The sequence below is a fragment of the Poeciliopsis prolifica genome, unplaced genomic scaffold, assembly GCF_027474105.1.
Source record: "Poeciliopsis prolifica strain line A6 unplaced genomic scaffold, Auburn_PproV2 SCAFFOLD012, whole genome shotgun sequence".
NCBI classification, from domain to species: domain Eukaryota; kingdom Metazoa; phylum Chordata; class Actinopteri; order Cyprinodontiformes; family Poeciliidae; genus Poeciliopsis; species Poeciliopsis prolifica.
Genome location: NW_026562387.1, coordinates 10,126,481 through 10,151,341, shown reverse-complemented (window position 1 = coordinate 10,151,341; position 24,861 = coordinate 10,126,481). Strand labels below are relative to the sequence as shown.

General features: G+C 38.4%; 1 protein-coding gene across 1 annotated transcript in view; it reads left to right on the top strand.

Annotated features, from left to right (window-relative positions):
• prex2 (phosphatidylinositol-3,4,5-trisphosphate-dependent Rac exchange factor 2) overlaps window positions 1–24,861 on the top strand; it is a 90,323-nt gene that overhangs the window by 23,017 nt on the left and 42,445 nt on the right. Inside the window, 14 exon segments of the mRNA XM_055037609.1 lie at window positions 3,600–3,733; window positions 4,744–4,847; window positions 7,425–7,574; window positions 7,871–8,012; window positions 11,043–11,143; window positions 12,492–12,595; window positions 12,686–12,735; window positions 15,963–16,038; window positions 17,349–17,421; window positions 19,227–19,369; window positions 19,697–19,789; window positions 22,120–22,268; window positions 22,359–22,444; window positions 23,720–23,856. Of these exon segments, the coding sequence (XP_054893584.1) occupies window positions 3,600–3,733; window positions 4,744–4,847; window positions 7,425–7,574; window positions 7,871–8,012; window positions 11,043–11,143; window positions 12,492–12,595; window positions 12,686–12,735; window positions 15,963–16,038; window positions 17,349–17,421; window positions 19,227–19,369; window positions 19,697–19,789; window positions 22,120–22,268; window positions 22,359–22,444; window positions 23,720–23,856 (1,542 nt within the window).

The following is a 24,861-nucleotide window of genomic DNA, read 5'->3' as shown; positions in this document are numbered from 1 at the left end:
CTGTGATTGCATCTTATTGAGCAACACAAATGAAGTGCAAGATTGTGAAGTGGAACAACTAGAAACTCACTATTCTTTTATGCAAAATGACTTGAGCTCAGAATTGAATTTCTGATTGAAATTTATGTTTTGCAACAAATTCTGATTTGGTTTTAGATCTGGACTTTGATTGGACCACTCTCACACATGAATATGATTTGATCCAAGTCATTCTGTTGCAACCTTTGCAGTATGGGGTCACTGTCCTTCTGGAAGGTGAACCTCCTCTCAGTCTCAAGTCTGTCACAGCGTCTAACAATACTTAACAGTTTGAAACATTTCTTTATGGTTTTAAGCAATTCAATATATGGTTATTTTTTCTCTTTCATTTGATGTCTTGTAATTTTTGGATTAACTTGTGTTATGATTGGTGTTTTATAGAAAAACTTGCCTTGCCTTTCATCTCAGGCAAGGCAGCTCCCCACAGCTTTGACCTATTGTATTGAATTTTGGGTTTTTAATGGAGATGATGGAGAAATGGAGAAAAGTTAGCAGCAGTGATTGTTCTGAGGTGTGTAAGTTTTTGGATGCGTTGTTTTTTAGTTTTAGCATATTCAGACATATTGTTATGTTTCAGTGTGAAATCTGCTGCAGAAGCATAAACAGATGTAGAGTTATTCATCTTGAGTCCATCATCTTCACTGTCTAAAAAAAGGCTAAGCATCTTGTTTATAACTGTGGTTTCCATTTCAAATCTAAATAGAAATAATCACACAATAAAAATCCAGTACATACACAAATATACGAGGTTAAGTAAGCACTAAGCCCAAGAATAGTGCTGTCAGTCCTGGGCTCAGAGTTGGGTGGAGTGACATTTGTACTCCTGGCTGCAGCTTTTCTGCGGTTTCCCTCTTGCACTTTTATTAATTACAAACATTAGCTCATTCTGGACCTGGACTGTCTCGACAGCTGCACCCCAGGCTCACCAAACTGCAGGTCTTCTGAATGAGAGGGAACTACAAACTAGAGAGAAAAAGACGAGAAGAAGAGAAAAATGAGGAATGAGCAATGGTTTGCATTTTGTTTTTCCTGTGTGGGTGTTTGAGGAATGACGGGAGGGATGAGAGGAAAGGTGATTGTGAAAATTTTTCCGATCCCGTTTCCCCTGTCTAGAATGATTGCTCATTAGTGCTGACCTGCTCCACTGCTGGCCTGCCTCAGGGGCCTCCTGGCAGGTTCGCGGACATCGCGTGGGAGAGACAGGGCGATGGCCCGCTGTGGTCACAACTGTGATGACTGCCAGTGCTTGGCAGGACTGTGATTGCTGGTTGGTCAGCGCTAGAAGTGTCTGTGTTTTGTCAAAGTTAGGACATGGTAATGTTGCAATTTTAGACCTCAGTGTTGTAGTTTCCATTTGGCTTTCACCTAGTGTTCTGTTCTGTTGTTTCATTAGTTAATCTGCAGTGTTTCTTTTTGGGGTTTTACTTAATTTAGAAAGATTTTCTCATTCTGTGCCTTGACTAATTGATTCAAGCCTAAAGATTCCTGTTGTTTCCTTTGAAACACTCCTGTGTGCAGTTGTTTTGCTCTATAAAAATACTAGGGCTGTCAGCATTAATGCTTTAATGCATGCGACTAATCTGAAAATGTTAACACATTAATATTACATAATGCAGAATGATTGAACTACCTGTTTTGAGCTAAAAATCTCTTTGTTTTCCCACGGAGTCACCTCGTTCACAGCAACAGATGATGGTCTCTTTTGAGTCACTGACTCCACTTGCTGCTCACTCCTTGTAAACCTCCCCTGAACTCATGAATGGGCTTTGCTTCACAATTCGTTGAAGGACGCTGTTATCGTACCCATTTTAATCCTACTTTTTCCCTTCCAATCTTCCTTTCATTCAACATGCTTAGATGCAGCACTTGAACAATCAAATTCTCTAGCAGTGACCTTTTTTGTTGGTTTGATGTTATGTTTAGTTTATCCAACAAGATAAATTTGTGGTTTCCTGTAGATGTAAGGCACAATCATCCAAAGTACATAAATAAAAGCTTGAACTAAATCACAGTAATGTTTGAAATTGGATTTGCCATATGTTTTTTTTTTCTTTTTTCTTTTTTTTTTACACCTACTTGAAAAGTAGGTGTAAAAAAAAAAGATGTACTTAAAAAAACAGAAGTAATTTTGCCCTCCAATTTCCTAGACCTTGATCCTTTCTGTTGATTGTTGCCTTTTTTATGTTTGGTAGTTGGTTGCCTCCATTAAAACCATGCTAAAAATTAGGTTATGGTGCTTAGAAGAACTTTGACTCAAGACAAATTAGACTTAGGTGCAAAGAAAAGTTGTCTAGAAGACAACAAGCTTTCTTTTTAATGTGTCACAAAATGCTAATGGGTAACACTTGGCTCGGCTTAAGGAAATGTATTTTCATTGTCTGAGATTGTTTGATGTCATTGTTGGCTCTGAATGATCAAAACAAGTTTTCTGTCTGGTGTGCACACATTCACTTGCTGCGAATTAGTTTAACATCTGGTCAAAAGCCGTGAGAGACGCACAAAAAAAAGAAAGCACGGAGGAAGAAATAAAAGACACAGAGGAGCAGAGACGAGGAGGGGGAGATAACTGCTCATAAGAAGGGAAAGGGAGGAGAAAGGGCAAGGAAAGAAGGAAAAAGCCTAAAAGGTTTTGGCCTGCTCATGGATCCAGCAGGAGGAAATGCTTAGCACATTTTCTAGCTCTGTGCGCATGTGGGGCTATTTTTAGCTCCAAGAGAGGCTGATCAAACAGAGGCGCATAAATTCCCAGAGCGCACAAAGTTTAAGGGAAAAGACAGCACACTTTATCACTTCAGCAGCAGGATGCCCAAGAAATGTGGTGACCAGGCGCGACAATGCAGCACATAGCCTGGCTGAACGGGATGTTATTCTTTAGGCTATTAGCCACCCTGCATTTAATGTCCCACAGCAATCTGCTTGAAGGAAGCAGGGAGTGTTTTCACAGACCCCTGAGAGAGGGAACAGGAAAGGCTGGGCTATGTAGACCCCCATCTGACCAGTGCTATATCTGCACATGAGAGATATCGAAACTTTCTCTCTCATAGTGATTCCTAAAAACTATCCATCCCCATTTGATTTTTTTTCTCTGCGCTGTATTATGTTGCAGCTACAATTGACTTGAGATTTTATGTGATAGCATGACAGAAAGTGATTATGTAAGAAAATGTTTTTTCCAAAAAAAAATAAAAAGTGTGGCATGCATTTGCTTTCAACCCTCTTTACTCGTACACTCTAAAATAAAATGCAACCAGCTCTTTTTAAAACCTAGTCTGTAAAGAGGCTCCAGCTGTGTGCAGGTTAACCTCAGTATAAGTCCTGCTGTCCTGTGAAAGCAGTTAGAGAACTGTAAGAAACAGCATCAAGGAGGCACACAGCAGATGAATCAAGATATGGAGATGACTAAAACACTTTCAACTAAATGAAGTGAAATGAAGTAACGTCACAAAATGTTGAAACAAAACAGTGTATTATCATAAATCATGAAAGTGCTACTTGATTTGAAGTATTAATGCAATCCTTCTCATTTTTTGTGCTTGTCTCCCCGCTTCCCTCTCCTCCAGGGATCCAACATCACAGATACGTGCACAGAGATGTTAATGCAGGGCGTCCTGCTAAAGATTTCAGCTGGAAACATACAAGAGAGGGTTTTCTTCTTGTTTGACAAGCTTCTGGTTTATTGCAAGAGAAAAAACAGGTGAATCTTCTGTCCTCTGATCACGAGTGTGTCATGTCCATTTTTACACTGCTGTGATTTTTAACACACACAGATGGGAACTGCATTAACAGTGCAGTTTCCGTCTACGTGTATATTTCTAGAAGCACCGGCTTTATATTGCTTCCCATGGAGATACAAGTTGAACAAGCAAAATTATAAACTTTTACTTTTAAAATACAAATAAACACAAAAGTATTTGAAGCAGTATGTTTTTGTGGATACAGTCACAGCCAGTTCTACTTTGTGAATTATTTGTGGCTTATAATCAACATAAACATTTTCTGTCTTTTATTGAGTTCAAACAGCAAATGCTGCTTATTGTTAGGAAAAGGAGGGAAATACAAGCAAATGCATTCTAGAAATTTAAACTTTTCAGTACATTTGATTTATTAGTTTACTTATGTAATCTCACACAACCTTATTGGCAGTGACTGAAAAAAAAACTGAGTTCAAGTTTTATTAAAGTAGAATAAAAAACAGGAAAAATCTAACTTTTAAGTAGAATACATGAATTTTATGGTGAAACAAACTCACCAATTTGTAATTTTTAAAATCTGATCAGTTTTGCCTTAAAATTTGTATTTACTGTTGCATGATTGCTAGATTTAATGTCTTTAAGTCGATCTTTACAATGGATAATACAAGAAAATATGCCATTTAACCTAATGAAAATAAAATTTAGATTTTAGCAGCAGACAGTTTGGGTGGAACTGGCTTAAAAAAAAGACAGTGAACATGTGGGAAAGTATCTAATGGCCAATGTTGAGTACAGAGGAGGATCTATGATGCTGTGGGCATCCTGGATCCGTTCTTCTGCATCCAGGAAGTGAAAGATGAATTTTCTTTAAGCATCTTGGTCAAGGTTGCCATTGAGAGTAGTTGAGATGTTGTATTTAGACAAAGAAGTTAGGCTATGTAGCCATTATAAAGGGTCAGGAAGATTTGACCTTTCAAGTCTAACCATGTCATTCCTTTTTTCTGTTTGGAAGGCGTTTGAAAAACAGCAAAGCATCCAGCGAAGGCCCACGCTACCAGTTCCGAGGAAGAATCAACACTGAGGTGATGGAGGTGGAAAATGTGGACGATGGGACAGGTAATCCCTGCAGTAAAAAAAAAAAATATACAATTTCAATTCTATTTTCAGATTTCTGCTCCTGCAAAATTTAAATAAAGCTTCAAATTAATACAAAGAGGTGAAAAATCATCGGCTTAAACTGTGTAATATTACTTTTTTGGTGGTTAAAATGTTATTTATCCAACAGCACTTTTACCATCTGTGGTTACATTTCCTTGAGACTGCACTACTGCTTGTTCTGGATGAACTCCTGCGCTTTGCGTCTCTTGGCCTCTTGTAGCCGCTGATTATCATTTATATTTGTAGATTTCACCTTCTCCCTTCCAGCAGACTTGGATGGACAGTAGTATTTTCATGTTTCTGGTGGGAGATTGATAGGTTTGGTTCTGGAGAGAGCATGAGGATAAACATGTGAAGCAGGCAGCAGAGCAGAAACTCATGGGTGTTCTGCACCACAGACAGGAGATCTCTGAAATCCAGGGTGACAGGAGTATTTTAGCTGGGATTCCTGGGTAATGAAAGTGCTTTGACTTTTTCCCAGGCCAAAATTTGCTGTCTGGGCTTAAAACCAACGCCCTTGAGGAATCCCATACATAGAACACCACACAATATCTGCTGTTAGCTATGTTTAAAATTGATGGTTATTATATTGTGTTTTTTGTTACTTGTAAAAAAAAGAGTTCAGCTAGAGGGTATTTCAACTGTTCCCCAAAAAATGAAAAAAAACAAAACAAAACTAATTCAACCAAATTTCAAGGTACCAACTCAGTCTGTTTTTGTTTCTGATCATCTTATGGTGCATTCACACTAGCCCTGTTTAATCGGCTGTGAGGAAACTCTAGTTATTTTGCCGAGAATGTCCAGTTTGCGTCACACTTTCATTTTCCGAATCAGGGTGCAAATGGGCAATAAAACTCCAGTGTGTACCAAAAATACAAACCTTGGCCCACCTAAAAAGCTGGGTCTTGGTTTGGTTGAAGTGAATTTGCAGTTCGAATGCAAAAGTGGACAAGAGTCCACTTCAAAAGCAGGAAGGAGACATTGTGCAGGACATTCAGGGTAAATACAACCAAACCAAATGCAAGAGTATAGCTCTACAAGGCAATATGGCAAGTGTTACAAATGTTAAACGTAACGCTACTCAATTTTTGTTTACATTTTGTGAAGGAGGAAAATGCGTTCAGAGATTTTTGTGTCACTTCCTTACGTGGTTTGCTTGACTCCATGTAGCGGCAGCTGACACTAATGTTGACGTTATAAAAAAGTAAGCAGCTTGTGCATGCAGTTGTTTCAAGGCACTGCTTGGTTGTACTTTAAAATATTAGATTTTGCTAAGACTCTTTTATTAAGACCACACCATTAGGTTAAAAAAATCAACTGGAATGTGGATAATATCTACAGGATCTCTGAGAGGTTTTGTTACAAAGGCAATTCGTTCCCCATTACGTGTAACAGAGCATGAAAGTTCCAAAACTCTGCGTCTAATCAGTGAAGAATCTCCAAATGACTTGAGGATTATCAAGGAATGTTTGGACAAATATTACACAGTGTTCTTCTTGGGTATTTGGGTTGGATGTCATTTCTTTTCTTATTGTTGAATTATGAACACTAGCCTTACCTGAGGAAATGGGAAACTCCAGTACTTTGGATGATTTTTTGGGTCTTTTGTGACCTGCTTTATGAGTCATCAATGCTTGAAGTAATTTTGGTGGTGATGCCACTCCTAGGACGGTTCACCACTGTTCCATGTTTTCTCCACAAATAGATAATGACTGACTGTGGTTTGCTGGAGTCCCAAAACCTCACAAGTGGCTTTCTAACCCTGTCGAGATTAACAGATGTCAGTAACTCATCTATTTATGAATTTCATTAGATTTAAGGATGTAATGCTTCTTGAGATCTCATTGCCTACTTCAAGTTCTCAGACAGGTCCTGTTTAAGTGATTTATTCATCACAGTGCTTCTTTGTCTGATTACAAAACGTTTAATGATTTGGAACATCAAGATGACAAAAAAATCTGTTAGGGTGTAAATAGTTTTTCTGAGGAGTGTAAATGATTTCATAGTTTACTAGTGAATCTTAATTTGCCTTCAGCTCTGAATGGATCTTCTTGTAAGTTAGTACATTATATATATAAAAAAAGAAGTCCTTCTTAATTTGTGTGTTTTTTTTTAAATTTATTTTATTAAGGAGGAAGAGTTGTGAATTATACAGTCAATAGAGATTTGAGGTCTCAAACTAAAATTAAATGAATATGTGGATAGTGTTTGAGTACTAAAAAATTGTTTTTCAATAATTTTACAGTTGATATTTAACCATAATTTACTAAAGGCATGCATGTTTAAAAGGGACTGTCATAATTCTATTTGTTTTTTCAAAATCTTCTAAACAAGTTTATTTCTTTTGACTCTCATTTTTTGTTTGTATCCATAGTGTGTTTTTTAGTATCCTAATCAAAGTGAATACAAACTGATGCCTGTCCCCTTAGATATGAATTCAATGAAATGTTTGTTTCTACTAGATGGCTTTTTAAAACTTCTAAAGTTAATTCTTAAGATTGTTTCTGACAGTGTCCTCTCTTCTGTGCTGCACAGCTGACTACCACAGCAGCGGGAATATCGTTAACAATGGCTGGAAGATCCACAACACGGCCAAGAACAAGTGGTTTGTCTGCATGGCCAAGACCCCGGAGGAGAAACAGGAGTGGCTGGAGGCCATCATGAAAGAAAGGGAGCGGAGGAAAAGTAAAAAGCTGCTTCAGTTAATCAGCCTTACGTCACACAGAGTTATTAGCCATAATCTGACTCCAGGAATTTATGTTTTCGGTTCATTTGGCGTGTTTTTAAATTTTTGCACTAGATAAATGTCCCGTAATGAGAGACATTAACCCACTTAAAGACTATTGATGCAGATGGTGCTACTTACCAGGCAAAATTAGAGGGCATTAACCTTCTCCAGCTGATAATTGATGAGGAGCCCAGGAGCAGTGTGCAAACATCTCTGTGACTTTCATCATGCAACAGCTTCCTCCTCCGCACAGGTCTGAGGCTGGGCATGGAGCAGGACACGTGGGTCATGGTTTCAGAGAAAGGAGAGAAGCTCTACCACCTCATGACCAAAGGGAACCTCATTAAGGACCGGAAACGCAAGCTTACCACTTTTCCCAAGTGCTTCCTGGGAAGGTAAGGCTGACTTCTCTAATCTTGATGGTACGGTTTGGAAATAACTCTCAAGAGATGCAAACAACGATCTTGTGGTTTCCTTTTTCTTGCATCAGTCAAAAGCCTGTAACTGTAAGGCAACTGGGTTATTTAACAACTCCTGAAGTCTGACTAGAATATAATGTTGGGCTATGTTCGATGTTTGTATTTTTATCAGTGGAGGCCTTTAGCAGTGTGAGGGATATTATACTGAACACTAATACAGATCAGCTTCTTTTTCTGAGCTTTCAGTTTTAAATTGGCAAGGACTTCTAAAGACAGCAGCAGTTGGGAAGAAAAAAAGGTATGTGTTTTTGGGAAATTGTGTATATCTGCCGTGTCAGTCATGGGAAAATCAAATCCAGTCTCTTTTAGGTCTTGGAATTTTATTTAGGGATTATTAGTATGCTGCCAGGGTTTGAATTGGTGAAAGTCATAAATCAGAGGGAGGTATTTTTGTGGTTCAGCTGACTATTCCCCCTTATACATTGTTGCTCTTTCCAATTTTGGCTTAAAATGTTTGGTTTGTTAATATTTTAAAGGTCCAGGCTGAAAGGGGGGAACCCTTGAGTTGATCTGAGGTATCAGTTGTTAAATACAATTGGCACAGAAAATGTTTAAAAATCTAGTGACATATGTACTATTGTCATTGGCCATTTAAATTTTTGTTCAACTGTTTTCAAACTAATAAGGTTATGTGCAGAGTGAACCATATAACTCTTGAAGCAAAGTGTTTAACTTTTTGTTTGTTTTATTTTCAAAAATTGTTTTCTTTTAATTTTTAATTATAGATGCCTTCAAACACTTTGCACAAGTTAAAAGCTGAGAGTCCAGATCCTCTGCACAAAGCAAAGCGTGGGCTGATTTTTACCTGGCTAGAAAAACTCCAAACCAGATAATAGTTTGTCACAGTGTTTATTTTCTATAACTTTCTTCTCTTTCCATGTAATAATTTTTTTAGCAGTTTATTTTGACTTATAGTCAGACTGAAAAGCAGTCCCATTTTTAAAAGCCCAAAGGATGAAACAAAACACCTACCAAAGTGCATTTGGACATAGTTGTGGTCTAGTTATGTGGCAAAGTGGGTTTGAAGAATCGGTACTGATTTCTCCTCGGGTCTTTGCAAACATCTCAAACCCTTGTGGTTTAGAAAAGAAATGAATCTGTCAGCTGAAAGGATTAAAAAGGATCAAAAGCTAGTCCAACGCGGTCATCTCCAGAAGTTTGAGGAGATCAAATTGTGAGAAAGCAGCGCAGAGAAACTCCCTGTGGGATCATGAAACACCTGGATGACCAGCTGTGCTTAAAAAGACGTCTCTAAGCCATCTGTCCTCCCACAGCTCAGATGATTTCAGCGATGTTAATATGGGGACGTAATTGTTGAGTGAGAAACAATATTACATATTACTGATGAGAACCACATTGCCTATGGCTTCAGCTCTGCCCACTCCTTCCATTGTAAAAACTCCTTGCCTTTATTCTCCCACCACATCATTCTCTTTTGGTTTTTGACATTTCTATTTAAAGCTGAGGGTGGGTCTTCAGCTTCTCCCCTTGAAATGGCACATTATTTGTAGTTTGCACTCTGCAAGAAAGTAATTCATAAAAGAAAATATGTGACTGTCGTCCAGTTAGACACCGCTCATTGCATCTGAAGCTTGAAATAAGCAGGAAAACAAAAGTTTATTTTTATTTTTAATGCTGCTATGGTCAGCTTCTCATTACAAGTATTAATAATGAAGTCGAAGAGTTGGTTGGAATTTATTTGAACGCTTCACCAGGAATCTAAAATTATCATCATAGATGTTCAGATTCATTCTTTTGTGACTACATGAAGCTGAAGACATGATAGCGGGTATTTTCACCGACTTGATACTGAACAGCGTTCTTTAATTGTTGAAGCTTTGAACTCTGCTCTTTATGTAAATCCAGTAGGAGAATATCTGTTCATCAGGTTCTCCATCAGATTACAAAGCAGAAGTATACAATTCAAAGCACATTCACAATTTTAATGATTCTAAAAATGAAAATTAAGATTTTGGGAGTGACTTAGTCAAAATCTAAACTTAGATTCAATTAAGATGAAGCGACACAATCTTAAACAAGCCAATCATGCTTAAGGTAGATGCTTTTTCACACAAGGTCAAGTTGGTTTGGATAGACTTTTCAAGAAAACAATTAACTGAATTTTATTTTTATTCAAGTTATGCATTTTTATATGCCATTAAAATTTGGTTGATTTGAAGCATATAAATCAAGCAAAAATGCCAAAATACAAGTACTGTTTCCTGACAGTGTATTTATAGGCTAGTGTGGTTAGTTTTGGTCACAGAAAACATCCATGATCAACAGTGTAAGATGTCAGAATTGGGCAGATCAGGCTTTTCTCACCCCAAAAACTTAGCAAAATTCTCTCTTTGGCTGAACATTGACTTCAGATCGGTTCCGTCGTGGTCTGGATGTCGCCTCCAGAGAATTCCAGTGGTGCAGCTTCTGGCTGTGTTTGTTTTACTTTTGTGGGGAAAAAGTAGTTTGTGGATGTATGCATCCAGAACTATGTTGCATTTTGAAGTTGTACATGTTTGGCCTGCTCAGTTACGTTTTGTCTTTTCTGTCAGTCAGTTTTAGCAACTGAGCAATGAAATGAAGGAAAATGATCCCATTTAGCTAATTTGGAGCATTACAGCATCAGATGCTGGTTGCTGGTTTATACAGTTGGTTTGTTTTCTTGTTCTCAAGTTCGGTGGATTTACACTGTTGACCGAAAATAAATTAAATCAAACTAGGCAAAACACAAGAAGTAAGACCAAGTGGTTTATTTTATAGACAAGTCTGACCCTGGATGGTAAATAAACCATTCCAGTGGGATGTCTCCAAACCTAAAGGCTTTTTCTCCACTGATTGCTTTCATCACCTTTTTTTCCCCTCTGGAATTTTGTGTATTATCTTTCTTTGGTCTTTGAGTGCACAAGTGTGTAGTTATGTCTATGTTTTGTTGCTTGTTTTCCCTAGTGAGTTTGTTTCTTGGCTGATGGAAATTGGTGAGACGGGCAACCCTGAGGAAGGGGTTCATTTGGGTCAAGCTCTACTGGAGAATGGCATCATCCACCATGGTTAGTTTCTTCTTCCTTTCATTTTTGTCCTCTTTCAGAATCCTCTGCAGATGAAGATACAGACATAACCTCTCAAAGTCCAATTGACCTTTCGCTTTACACCGACCGCCGCTCCTTTCAGGAGTCAGTGTTCCGATAAGGAAAGATTCCCACTGGTTACACCCATACGTTCATTGTCTTATTGACATAAATGTCATGTTAATCTGGGACCACTGATGATGCATTTACACTGTTTGTTTTCAAGGTCTAATGAGCATACAGCAGGCAACTTTTTGCCCCAAAATTTATTACACGAGTTACAATTTAATATGGATTTTCTTTCACGTACAGTTGCTCAGAAGTTTATGCTTATGTATAACGTTCGTTTAATGCATGAGGTTGGAGAGCAAATGTGGCTCTTTGGATTAGTGATCTTGGAGATAGACCACTGGATGTTCCAACAGGACAATGATGCCAATCTAGCATAAGCCTCTACCATTTTGAAAAGGTATGAAGTTTTCTTTCATGAGATTCTTTTTCAGGAAACCAGTTTACTATTCACCCAGAAATATGTCAGAAACCTCTTCATGGCATGTGGTGTTTTGAAAGAATGTCAAATAAAATATTTATATATGTTAACGTTTATGTTTTGACAGTGTGGAGTTGTGAAAATCCTTAAAAATTTCAGTTTTTCAAACAATTCTTATCGACCAAGCTGTATTATGATCATTTCACTCTGAATATAGAAAATGGCTTAAAAATATAAAAAAAAATTGTTTGACATTTATGCCTAATGTAAGTACTTGTAGATTTTTCTGAGTACATAAAACCTGAATTGTTTTTTGCTTTACAAACTGTGCATAATGTGTCTTTCACCTTCAAAGAGTAACTAAATCTCTCCATAGTGCGGTTTTGCTTCCACTCAGAAATAAAATGAGGTTTCCGTCATTCTCTGCAGAGAGCAATCACCATCTGTGCAGTCAACATCCCCGAGCTTTAGAATATCTTTTCATAAGAGCCTTTAATGGAACCTGCACGGCCGCTGCCAACTATACGAAGCCAAGTGTTATTACTGCTAGAGGGTCCACATAAAAGCAACCTAAAGTGAGCGAAGCACAGCCCTCTCTGAGCAGCTGTGTTATCTGTGACAGCTTTGCATGAGGTTGGAGTCGTCTTCGAGTCTAGGAAGCGTGTTCCTTTATGCGGCCCTGCTCGGCTTGACTGTGTTTTTAAACCTCTTATAGTTTAGAGTTTAAAGCCAGACGAAAAAAAAAAAGAAAAGATAAAAACACTACCTAAGGGTTTGACTCGTACTTGTTTCCTCTCTGACATTTTGTCAGTTCTTTTACCAAGCTTGTCTGTTTTCCAGTCACAGACAAGCACCAGTTCAAGCCCGAGCCTGTGCTGTACCGCTTCCGATATGACGACGGCACCTACCACCGCAGGAGTGACATGCATGACGTGATAGCCAAGGTAAAGGTCCTGCAACAGAGTGAAAGACGAAATCATAATTTACTAAAACACCTCTGTCCTGAGAAATTCTGTCTTTTCTGTTTTGCTCAGGGTGTCCGGCTGTTCTGCCGCCTTCACAGCCTCTTCAACCCTGTCATCAGGTATGTGTTTGTCTATTTCTCTGTTCTTACTAAGGAAAATGTGGCAATTGTAGATTGGATTTGACTTCTTTTACAGAGCGATAGAAAATAATGAGAGATTTGTAATCTCATTTGTAATATACTGATGAACTGTGAAGATTCCTGTGTTATTTCATTGAACATTTTGTATGATTGATTCTGCAGGTGTATCTAAAATAAGTCATAAAATGTCAATGTTTCGTTTTGCTCATATTAGACAATGAAAGTTTGTAGATTCATTATGCATACAAATGAAATGCCTCAGGGATTTGTTTCTTGTAATTAAAATCCGAAATCAATTTTCTCAGGAAGTTTGAATATTAAATAAATAAAAAAGCATAAGCAGAAAAGTCAAGCTTCTGAAAAATATGTTCATTTCTATAAACACCTTTTGCAAGAATTATTGCACCAATGCACCATGGCTATCAGCTTGTGGTTCAGCTGTGGGGTCATTGCTTTGATTGCTTCCTTCAGGTCATTTGCATTGCTGAGTCTGGAGTCTCTCATTTTCCTCTTGACACAAAGATTCTCTGAGGGACTCGGGGCCAGGCCAGTTTGCTGCCTAATCAAGCACAACAATATCAGGGTCATTAAACAAGCCTTTGGCAATCCAGACCCTGCTGGAAACTGAAAACATCATCTCTATACAACCTATTTTGAAGTGTTTTTATTTTTTCTGGTATGTGGCTGCTTTAACTGGACAAAAAAACCTATTTGAGCAACACTAGTCGATCACATGTCTCCCCATACCATCACTGATTGTGGAAACTTCATACTGTTATCACTGTTGTTGGTGCACCTTTTTCTACCACGCATTTTCCTTCCACTCAGTCTTCTATGAATCTGCTTGGATACACCATTCTGTAAAAAGCCAACTTCTTTAGCAAATGAATTTTGTAATTTCTAAAGAGAGTATCGTTGGCCAGCTTACGGACATCTGCCTAGTTAGCAGTTTCCCAATGACAGTGTAACTGACCGAGAGATCATATTGGTGTATACCTTAATTAGGGAGTGACACCCTGTGTTTTCAGTAATTAACTTTTCACAATATTGGAATTTTCTGAAGCACTGATTTTTGGGTTTTTGTTATCTGTAAGAAAAAAGTGTCAGAATCACAAGAATTAAAAACTTCGAAATATTTCACTATATTGTTAATGAATACACAGATACAATGTAATGGCAGAAACGTCTTGAAGTTCCAGTAGTTATTATGTACAAATGCGCTTAAAAATGTTTGTATTAATAAAACACTAATGACCAGTTTTAACATAAAGCATAACACAAACATACAAGAATACAGAAAATATTGCATGTTTTTCAACTTTTTGTTTGGATAATTAAGAAACGTTTGGAAATATATTAATGAACCCTCATTGAAACAGAAACATTCAATTAAGTAACTTAATCACAATACAACGTGAGGCCAATTTGCAAGATCTCTGCTCACCAACTACGGTCTGGTTCATTGTTTATGCTAGATTTTAATGGGGCCTGAAGAAAAGCTTTCATTTCACGGCTGTAAAACTGCACCACAGCCAGAGGGTGGGAGGGTTTATTCCACATTCATGCTTAAAGCCTCTGCACAATTCTTTCTGACCCAAACACTTAAAAACCTGATGTTTGCGTGCCAGATTTCTTGGCGTAATATCTCTCTTCGGGGCATTTGAGGTGTTTGTGTTGCTAGCCAGATGATCTGACTGCTCTCTCTCAAAGCTGAGCACAATACATCATAGGGTCTGAGAACACCAGAGCTTAATTGGACAATCCAGCCTCTGCTTAATTACAAGGAATTTCCTGGCAGAGCAAGAGAGAGACGAGTCAAAACTGAAAAGGGGATAAACTACTCAGCAGCTCCCTACATGTGCAGCTCCCGTTTTCCCCCCTTTGTCCTTTGTCCTCTCAACTTATCAGCTGTTTTAAATGTCCTCTCCAGATCTAAAAACGTAACCGCTTAAACAAAAAAGAGATGATTAGAGATGATGAGCTCTTTAATCTACAGATTGTGGTGGCTTTAGACTTAGACAGATGCATCAAAAATCACAAATTAACTTTATGTAGTGTCCAAAAAAGTGTTCGAGTTTCTTTTGTACTGATGAATCACCCAGAAGCTTTGTAATTAATTACATATGTATATGAATTTCAGAATAAAAAATGATGTGGTGTATTATGCTCCAGTAATTTATCAGGGCTGAGTAGTTGATTAAAGCTTGAACTTTTAGCTTCCTGATATAATTTATTTTAAAGCTTGCTTTGAAAAGACAGCTACATACAACTCCACTCACAAAATGTCAAAACAAATTTTCCCCGTCTTCAGACAGCAGGTGAAGGCCATCTTATTTGACTTTTACCTCTTTAACTCCTTAAACTGCTGTTTCTTTGACCCAGACTCATGGCTACCTGCTGGGCACCCGCTTTTTTTCTCTGACATTCTTGTGTTTCCTCCCCTGTCACTGTAGATCCCTTTCAAGAAAAATGCAAAAAAAACGTTTCTTCTGGTGAAAACAGGCTATTTTGCGTTGACATTTCAGCTTGTTGGAGTCTAGCACATGCTGCCAGATATGCTTACATAACAGAATGTTTTACTGTTGGTGGGGGCGCCTGCCCTGCCTCGCAAAGTTATCAGTACCAGCTGAGATTGGACTTTAACTTGACCCTGCAAGCCTTGTCTGTGCGATGAGCGATTGAAACTTATCTGTGTGTGGTTGCGTGAGTGTGTCTGGGTGATGGTTTGCCTGTGGTGAAGGCAGTAGAGTAGTGTTAAGTCGCAGCAGTTCAGGACTTTCCCGGCTCTGCGGTTCTGCCCTGATATTGCGTGTCCCCCTGGGATGCCGCAGCATTCATGGGAAAGTCACGGCTTCGTTTCAAACGGCATTCTTGGGGTCTGGCAGAGTGCAGCCCAGTGCATCAAGTCAACAACAGCAACAACGTGCCAGCTTCTAACCAAGGAATGCTGTTTTGCTGTCAACAACCCCTAAGAACTCACTTAGATAAATGACACAACTGCAAGTGCTTAAAAAGTAGCCGCACCTTGCTGACAGCAGGAATTATTAGTTCGCCTTTTGGCTTTGTGTTTAAATAGACCAAGCAATTACTCCTCTCCACATTCTCTGTCTCAGATTATTAAAGTGAAATCCAACGGTTACAATAAATATCCTGAAAATCTCTTTATAATGCTGCCATTGGAAACATCTGCTTTTGTTGTTATCCAGGGATAAGGACTACCATTTACGGACCTACAAGTCAGTGGTCATGGCTAACAAGCTCATAGACTGGCTTATTGCACAGGTAAGCTACAGAGGTAATCAAAGGGATTCATAAACCTTTGCTCTTTTTCACATTTTATTACATTATACTACAAACTTTAATATCTTATATCAAGTTTATGCAGCCAGGTTAGGATAAACTTCTTCACAACCTCTGCCTTGTCTACAGTGTTGTTTGGTCTTCATGATGCTGTTTTTCTTCACTAATTTTCTCTACCAAACCTCAGAGGCCTTTACAGCACAGCTGCATTTAAACAGGGATTAAATAAGACACACGTAGTCTTTGTTTTCTGTACAATTCAATGGGTAGCACTGGATTGAGTTTTAGCATTCTTCAATATGTTGTAAGTTTGATAAGTGTGTTTATTTATGCTCCGAGTATGTTACGGTGATTATTTATCTCATCTAAAATTTCAAAATTGTGTTAAAAGCTACACAAGTTTAGTTTTTTATGGGTCAAAATTTGCCATCGTGATCTTGATGCTAATTGGCAACTATTAATTGACAGCACATCGTTTTTAATCATACTTTCTGCATGATTAGCTGTTGCTATTGCACTAGATGTGAACATGGGACTGCTGTTTTGTGCAGTTTGTCTATGTCAATGTGTGTCTGTCCCTATCAGATAAACTTAAATAAATAAAGAAATTCTGAGCTGATTGGAAGCAGATTTGTTCAAACGAGAGCCAAAAAATAAAACCAAAAAACAAACAAACAAAAAAAATTTAAGTAGCTGTTATAACAGGTTGCTCACTTCAAATGTGCTGCAAAGATGGGAGAAGTCATGAAATTTGAGGCTCTCAGCGGAGCCAAGAGGAAACGAAAGAAGAAAAGCAGAATTGATTGTACGGCTAAGCTTTATTGACACTGACAGGAAGTGCTCAGCCTGACAGATTGATAGCTCTGTACAGGATTACAACAAAGACATGAAAGAAACACAGTAACCTCAGCAGAATCAAATGCAGATATCACAATGATTTCATCCGCCTTCCACTGCAATCCTGTTTCTGCTTATGGATTCTGTGTGACCTGGGCCAGTCAAGTGGCTCACACTTCCTGCAGTGGGACTTTGTGAGCTGTCACACTGCACTGTCTAGACATGACTTTGGATGAGGTGAAGGTAGAGTGCTGAGTGGCTCTGCTGGCCTTGGGGTATTTGGACGAAGGAACAAAGCAGGAGTGTAAGTGTGCCATTCCAACTATTCCCGAAAAGCAGACAGCCTCCTTCATTTTTTCTTGTGCTCTTCTTGTTTCATCTGTTACTTGTTTTTCTAGTCAGTGTTCTGTTTGACAGCTATGTTATTTTTTTTGTTTTTTTGTCTGTTGGTGCAGGGGGACTGCAGAACAAGAGAGGAAGCGCTGATCTTGGGGGTAGAACTGTGCGACAACGGCTTCATGCATCACGGTACAACAGTCTGTGCCGTTCAGTCAAATCTCTCCACAGACTCAGTGGAAGCTAAATGTTAAATTCAGAGAAACTACTCACAGGGCGCCTGGCATTTAGCATCCTGCCTAAGAACACAACCATTCTTGTTCTCTTTCCATTTAATCCCTTTGACACAGTACAGAAATAGAATCTTTTTCCAATCCAGTGAATGAATTTGCGTTTGTGTGACTGTTCATGGATACCATCCTGCATGCATACATGCATGTAGCCCAAGTTCTGAGGTCATGCATGGTTCAATCTAGCTCTGAGAACCATGTAAAAGGGACAGTCACTATGGCTACACTTTGTTTATGAGACTCAGGTTTGTTTTCAAGCCCAAACTTCCTGTATGCCAAGGTTTACATCATTGGGGATGGAGTATGAATCACATGGAGCCTTCCTGTAACCCTATGATGTAACCTACTCCAAATGCCCACAGTTCAAGCCACACAGTACAAATTACCAGCACATCTAAAGAACATAACAACCCTGGCCATCAAACTCTCTTTTACTTCCTCTGCCTCTAGGACAATTTCACTATTCATGCCTGTAAGTTATTTGGCCTGACGATTTAGCTATTAAACCTACTGGCTGCATATCTGATTTTGAAAGGAAATGAGTGAAGGACTGTCAGAGGGAAGCTCTTTTCCCCTATTGGGCTCTTTTTTTTAAGAGCTGCAGTTCTGGTAGATGTTTTTGCAGAGCTTAAACAGTGTCATGTATCTAACAAAGCAGGGATTCCCTTTCTGTGCTCCCTAATTTTTATGGTTGAAAATTTGGCTTTGCAGTACTTGGAAGAAGTTGTATTTGAGACTGAGCTGCTGTCATGCTAACAGGGAAAGTTGGAGCTCACCGAGCAAAGTCTCATGCGGTATCCGATATGGCTACAGCAGACATAGAATATACGCCGATATAAACTATGGATTTGCTCTTTTTACAGTTTATTGTCATTCCTTTGAATGGCTCTTCACCCTGAATGACAGGACTTGAGTCTGAGTTACTGAGATCCGTGCTTTCTTTTCTTTCTTATAATGCTCTGTGTACATTGTAATAACTATTATTGTTATTTAAATTGCAATTTTAATTAATTTAATATTCAATAAATACAAGAAATCAGTAAAAAAAATTTAAACATTTAATAGCGCAGAAGAGGATTTTTGTTTCTGTAAAATCAACTCAAGTAGCCTTTTCACCTCTATTTGTTACATTTTTCTTTTATAATGTTTCTGTGTTACAAATAAGCAAACAACACTTGTAGTAAAGAACGACATGGGTATTTGACTTTCATAATTGTATGTTTTATAAAAATGCATGACCTTTTTATTTGTGCAAGGACATTACTTACAAAATCTACCTATTGTTTGATCACTCATTTACTTATTTGCTTGGTTACCTATTAATTCATCTACTTTTTACTAATTTACCGATTTGTCTACTTAACTAATCTAACTTATTTCTTATGTACACGTATTTGCCTCCTTATTAAATTTCTTATCTGTCCTCATGAACCCTTTGTCTGACATGTAATCATTTTTGAGAGCGACGGTTAAGGGGCTACCTGTTTACCTCCTTGGTTGTCACACTCTCTTTTCTACTATTTTGTGTGAACAAAGACAGTTGATAGAAACTGATTTTTTTCCCCCCTCATTTTTAAAAATGATTAAAAATCTGTTGGATTTACTAAAACTTTTATTTTATCTTAATGTGGCAACTCTTTATGTTAACATAGTTCCATGTTTGTTTAACGTTCTGATATTAATTGATTCCACTGTCACATCTTTCAGTGTTGGAGAAGAGCGAGTTTAAGGATGAGCCTTTGCTGTTTCGTTTCTTTGCTGATGAGGAGATGGAGGGATCCAACACCAAACACAAACCCTTGAAGCACGATCTGAAAATAGTTGAAAATGTCATTGCAAAGTCTCTCTTGGTGAGTTCTTCTTGTTTAAACTTCCCATTGTATAGTATGCTAAGACTTGCTACAGTTTGCCCATAACGTGGTCTTAGGCTCTGTGATTTATGATGGAGGCAAGGAGGAAAAAGAAAATAAAAACTCTGTAAAAAAACATTTTTATACCCCAGTAAGCAAGACCAGCATTCCTTTCAGAAGAATGAGCAAAGTACTATAAAATCTGCTATCTGTCTGGAGCAGTATCCTCTCCTTCTGTTGTTTGTGTATGGATGTCTGTGCTCTGTGAAAGTGTTTTGCTCTGCTGGCTTGGACTTTTGCTCATACACAATATGTTGTTTTTTCCAGATAAGGCCAAGTGATGGAAGCTACGGCTTTACCCTGGAAGAAAGAAACCGAGTCCCCATCATTAAATGTGTGGAGAAGGGCTCTGCGGCTGAGGTGAGGCGTGTAGACGAGACAAAACAGACAGCAGTCCACACACACCCATGCCTTGTAAACATTTTGTGCCTGACGGAATAACTGGGGAGTCTCGTTGTTGTTATTTAGTCAGATTTCAGCATCATGCATTGCAGTGTTTGAACCTGCAAAGCTTGGGTGAGGCCAGAATCTGTTGCTGGAGGAATGTAGGAGAGTTGTTGGGACAATGGAGGTTGTGCATGCAGCTCCTTTTTGCCGGAAAACACATGGAGTGCAGCCAGCTGAGTTAGCAACTGGACTGAAAGGTAAATGTTTAGCGCCAGTGGAGGAGGCAACGTTGGATAAAGAAGTCTCTGTAGAGTGAATTTCAGTGACTGAAACAAAGACGCCACCACACACAGAGGAACAAAAGGCAGGCGGGATAACTGGGGCATCAAATAAGAGCTTTGTCCAAAAGATTTCTCATCGAGTCTGCAGTTGGCTGTAAACAAAGAGGTTCACTTTTCAAAAAAAAAAGATTTTGCTGACCAGATAAAATCTTCTCATTTTTCAGGATTCACTCTGTTGAAAGAAACAGCTATGTGAACACCACAAATAAGAGAAATAGAAAAAAAAAAAAAAAAAGCTGGAGCTGAGAAAATGTAGCAACAAGCAGATCTCTTTGTCTTACACAAAACAGATCACTTCTTAAGTAAAGAATGTGTTTTATTCAGGGTAACACTTTGCTCACTTCTACTGTGATGAATTTCCAGAAACTTACATACTTGGCTGGACATGAGACAGACGCATAAGGAGAAAACATGCCTGCCTGTGTTAAATCGCCACTGGTTCTCTGTATTGTTTTGTATTGTTGTGTTAACTTGTGATACAAAATTCTAATTATTACACAAACTTGATTTAAAAAGTTATAAAGAACTTGAGGTAGAAGTCCTATTAAATTGGCTTTCATTATGTTTTTTTTAAGAAAACACTAAGATGTCTAAATTAAATTCTGATGCGATATTTCTGTATATTCATCTTACACATGAATATTTGATATGTTTTGGGCTTTTGTTTTATTTGTTATTTGAAAATTTTCCAGGTTGGATATAGTACACAGCAAACGGTATTGATTATTTTTGAAAACAAGAATTAGGGGCATAAGTTCAAATTTTTTCACAATATTACACATATTTGTTGAAATACACAACTGCACTAGTATTTGACTGAAATGTTCAATTGAAAGTTTCAGAAAATCCACACATTTTTGTAGCCATGAACATGTTTCTGGAATATTAATTTCATAATATTTACTCTTCAAGAATTATTCTCAACTTTCCATTGAATTCAGATTTTGAGGATGTTATTACAGAAACTTTTAGTAAAAATTGTCTCTACATTCCAAAAACGTCTTTGATGTGTGTTTGGGATCAATGTCCTGTTTTAAATATTTGACCCAGACTGATGTCCTCAAATAGATGGAAATTAGGTTGTTTAGGAGCAACTTTGGAAACGCAGAGACTCAGGCCAACAAATCAACAGCCTGAGAATCGATGTTTAGTCAAAACAGGGTGTTCCAGCTGGTCAGTGATTCTAAACACACATCTAAACTAGTGAGGGAATGGATAAAGCATGCTAATTTTAAGGTTATAATCTTTCCACCACCTCAATCTTATGGAATGTTTATAAATGATGCTTAAATGTTGATTCAGTGCCAGGAGACCAAGCAATTTAGATTACCTCCCAACAATTATTACTCCACTGGGAATATGCCTGTGTGGTCCAAGAATGCAGTTCTTGTATTTAAAGTTAAATAAAGTTTTTAAAGGTCCCTGGCTGAAAAATGTGTTGCAGAAATAATTAAATAAAAGTCTGTAATTAATAACATTAATTATCATAATGATTATTTGTAATCTTTTCTGAGCTCTCGCTGCTATTTTGCATATCAGGACCTTTTTATTTTAATGACAGCCATGTGCCACAAGGTAAACTGTAACATTTTCAAATGGAATTAAAATGAAACTCTGCACTTTTTCATAGTTTAACAGGTATTAGGGAAAACCTGTCCAGTTCCATCTCTTGACTTGTAAGGCCTCCTTTTTATTTGACTGCTCCTAAACAAACACTGAGACATCCTTGAAGGGTTAGCTGTTTCGCATAACCATGTATGTGTATTTCAAGTCTTCAGTCTTGGGGATTAAAACCTCATAGGAGAATCCAGCAGCATGCTGGATGACAAAGATAAATGGATTATAGTGGTATTTTACATTTCAAACAGACACTCTGTCCAGTTCTGTTCAACGCGATCATAAAACTTAAAGCTTTAAATACTCCTTTTGTCTCGTTTCTTTTGTATTGTATTCTATTTTTAGATTGCTGGCCTGGAAGTTGGGAAGAAGTTGTTTGCCATCAATGGAGACCTGGTGTTCCTGAGGCCATACTCTGAAGTGGAAGTTCTCCTCAGGCAGTGTTTCAACAGGAAAGGACCCCTCAGGGTGCTGGTCAGCACCAAGCCAAGAGAGTAAGGCAGATCTGTGTGTGCACTGAACTGTGAAAATCGTCTTTGCGACTGCACATCTCAGTTTTGGTTGTGTCTCTTTCCTTTCTGTAGGACTATAAAGATCCCAGACTCTGCAGACGGTTTGGGCTTCCAGATCCGAGGATTTGGACCCTCGGTGGTCCATGCTGTTGGAAGAGGTATGAGATATCTGTTTGGCTGCCTCAGCAAAAGGGTTGCATTTGTTTTTACCAGCAGCACAGCTGGCAAGCAGCTGCTGCCTCAGTCTGTGGGGAAATGCATGACTTGGCTGTTGCGTGAAACGTCACAATGATTTCCACCCACCTATTCACATTTTTTCTCATCGGATTATTTTCTCTGTAGGGTGTACAAAGGGCCTGCATTCATCAGAATCCTCCTCTCCCTCTGCTGTTCCCTAATAGAGCTTGTATAGAAGTGCTGCTATCAGGGGTGGAACAAAATAGGGTCCAATCAAAAAACAATCCATTGCCTTGTCTGGCTCTCCTCGGGGGAATCGAATCTTATTTTTTTTCCTAAAGCAATCTAAGTGGGATAGGAGGGTTGAAAAGTGCAGGGTAGGTACTTGCATGTGGATTTTTAGTGTTGACTTGATGGTGTTTCCTGGGAACCTGCTGTGTGTTGAAGTAGAAGCACTGAGCTCAAAGTGTAGGATGGGTCTAATCCCCCAGCTTTTCACCACAGCTCCTGTCCCCTGGTGTTTAGGGTCAGCAGGAACAGATAATACCAATTTGGAGACACGCCTGATGTTGGTTGCGCACAGAACTATTGATTATTGTGTTGTATCATCCAAGAGCTGTACTTGCTGATGCTTTTAGGGGAGGTCACGGAGAAACTGGTGTCCATGTTATGTCACTCTACAAACTAGGACGATGCTAGCAATGGACATCTCTATCCGAACCACTAAAATTAAACTTTTATTGATTTGTTTACTGTTTGCTACTTTTGAATTACAATCGTACAATATGTGAAATCGCGGCTTTCATCAATTTTGTTTTAAGTTTGCAATATAGCAGTTGCAAAGAAAAGCTGACATCTGATGCATTTTAACTATTTAAGAATTGAAGCAATAAGAGGGAAGATTAGAAGTTAACATATTAGTGTTCCTTATGTGGCCTCCTATTTGAGCTCCCAAAAGACAAAAGACATTAATTGAAAATATTTACCTTCTCATGTGCTTCCTCTTAGTGCTTTTAACCTTGAAGTTCTCCTGTAGTCTAAATTATGTCCCTTAGAGCGGCCTACATCTTCTTTAGATAAATGACTTCCCTCCTCTGAATACTAAACTCCCCTTCACACTGCTCCTTCAATGCTTAAAACAGGAAATAGACATAAATACAAAGCCGATTGTATTCGCAACTGACTGCTGCAGTTTGTGTTGAGGATATAGACAATGTTCTTCACCTAAACTCTATTCTTTTCTCTTTCTCCAACAGGAACAGTGGCAGCCACCGCCGGCCTCCACCCTGGCCAGTGCATTATCAAAGTGAATGGCATCAATGTGAGCAAGGAGAGCCACGCCAGTGTCATCGCTCACGTCACCGCGTGCAGAAAATACCGACGACCATCGCAGGTATGACAACAGGAGAAGGTAGTTAGGCGAAAGGGGAAAGAGTACGGGTTAAATTAATCTCCCCGTTTCACTGGCCATCATTCATAATGTGTCAGATGAAGGAAGTGAAACTAACAAAATGAAAGAAAGTTTTTTATTAGCCTTAAATTAACTTAAAACATGAATTGAAGGTTGTATTGAATGTCCAACATTTAATTTATGTAATTAGAAACAGAAAATGTTCCATATTAAAAATATTATTTATTATTAAGTCACAGTTTTTTTGTCCCTCTAAAAATTTCTATATTTTTTTTGTCATTTATACAATTGACCGCTTCCTAATTGACTTCTGTAGAAAATGCAGCTGGGGAACCTGAAATACCTAGGTGCAATTCTCACACGTGACTTAATTTCTCAACATTGAGACTAAAAAAAACATACAAGTTCGCACTAGTGCTTAAAGTCTTTCGAGGAAAAAACAAGTCTTTATAACTGGACAAAGATTGAACTTTGTGAATAAAAATAATCTTATTATATGCCCATTGTTAAATAGTATGTACATCATAAAGTCTGAGGACTCCAAAGCATTTCACATTATAATCCTTTAATTACACATTCACACAGTGACTGTGGTGAGCTAGCAGGCCATAGTAACCCTGGGACAGATGGAGAAAAGCAAGGCTCCCTTTCAGTTGGTGCCACTGGGTCTTCACCTCAAACACTTCAACCTAAAGCGGCTGATGCGTCTTGCCCAGAAACACTTTATCCGTCTCAGTCATGATAAAGTGTTTCTAAACAGATAAAGTGGGGGTTCGAATCACTAAAACACCTGTTACACCTCACTACCTCCTGAGCCCTGTGGTTTTGTACCACTTTGTTAAATAGTGGGCCTGCTTCTCATCCAAAGGCTCTGGACACCGGTGCATTTAAATAACACAAAGCAATAAGAGGCAAGAACAATTCTTTTTGTAAATGGGATTTATTTTTCCCATTCAATTATTGCCTTTATACTGAAGGTAGCAATAG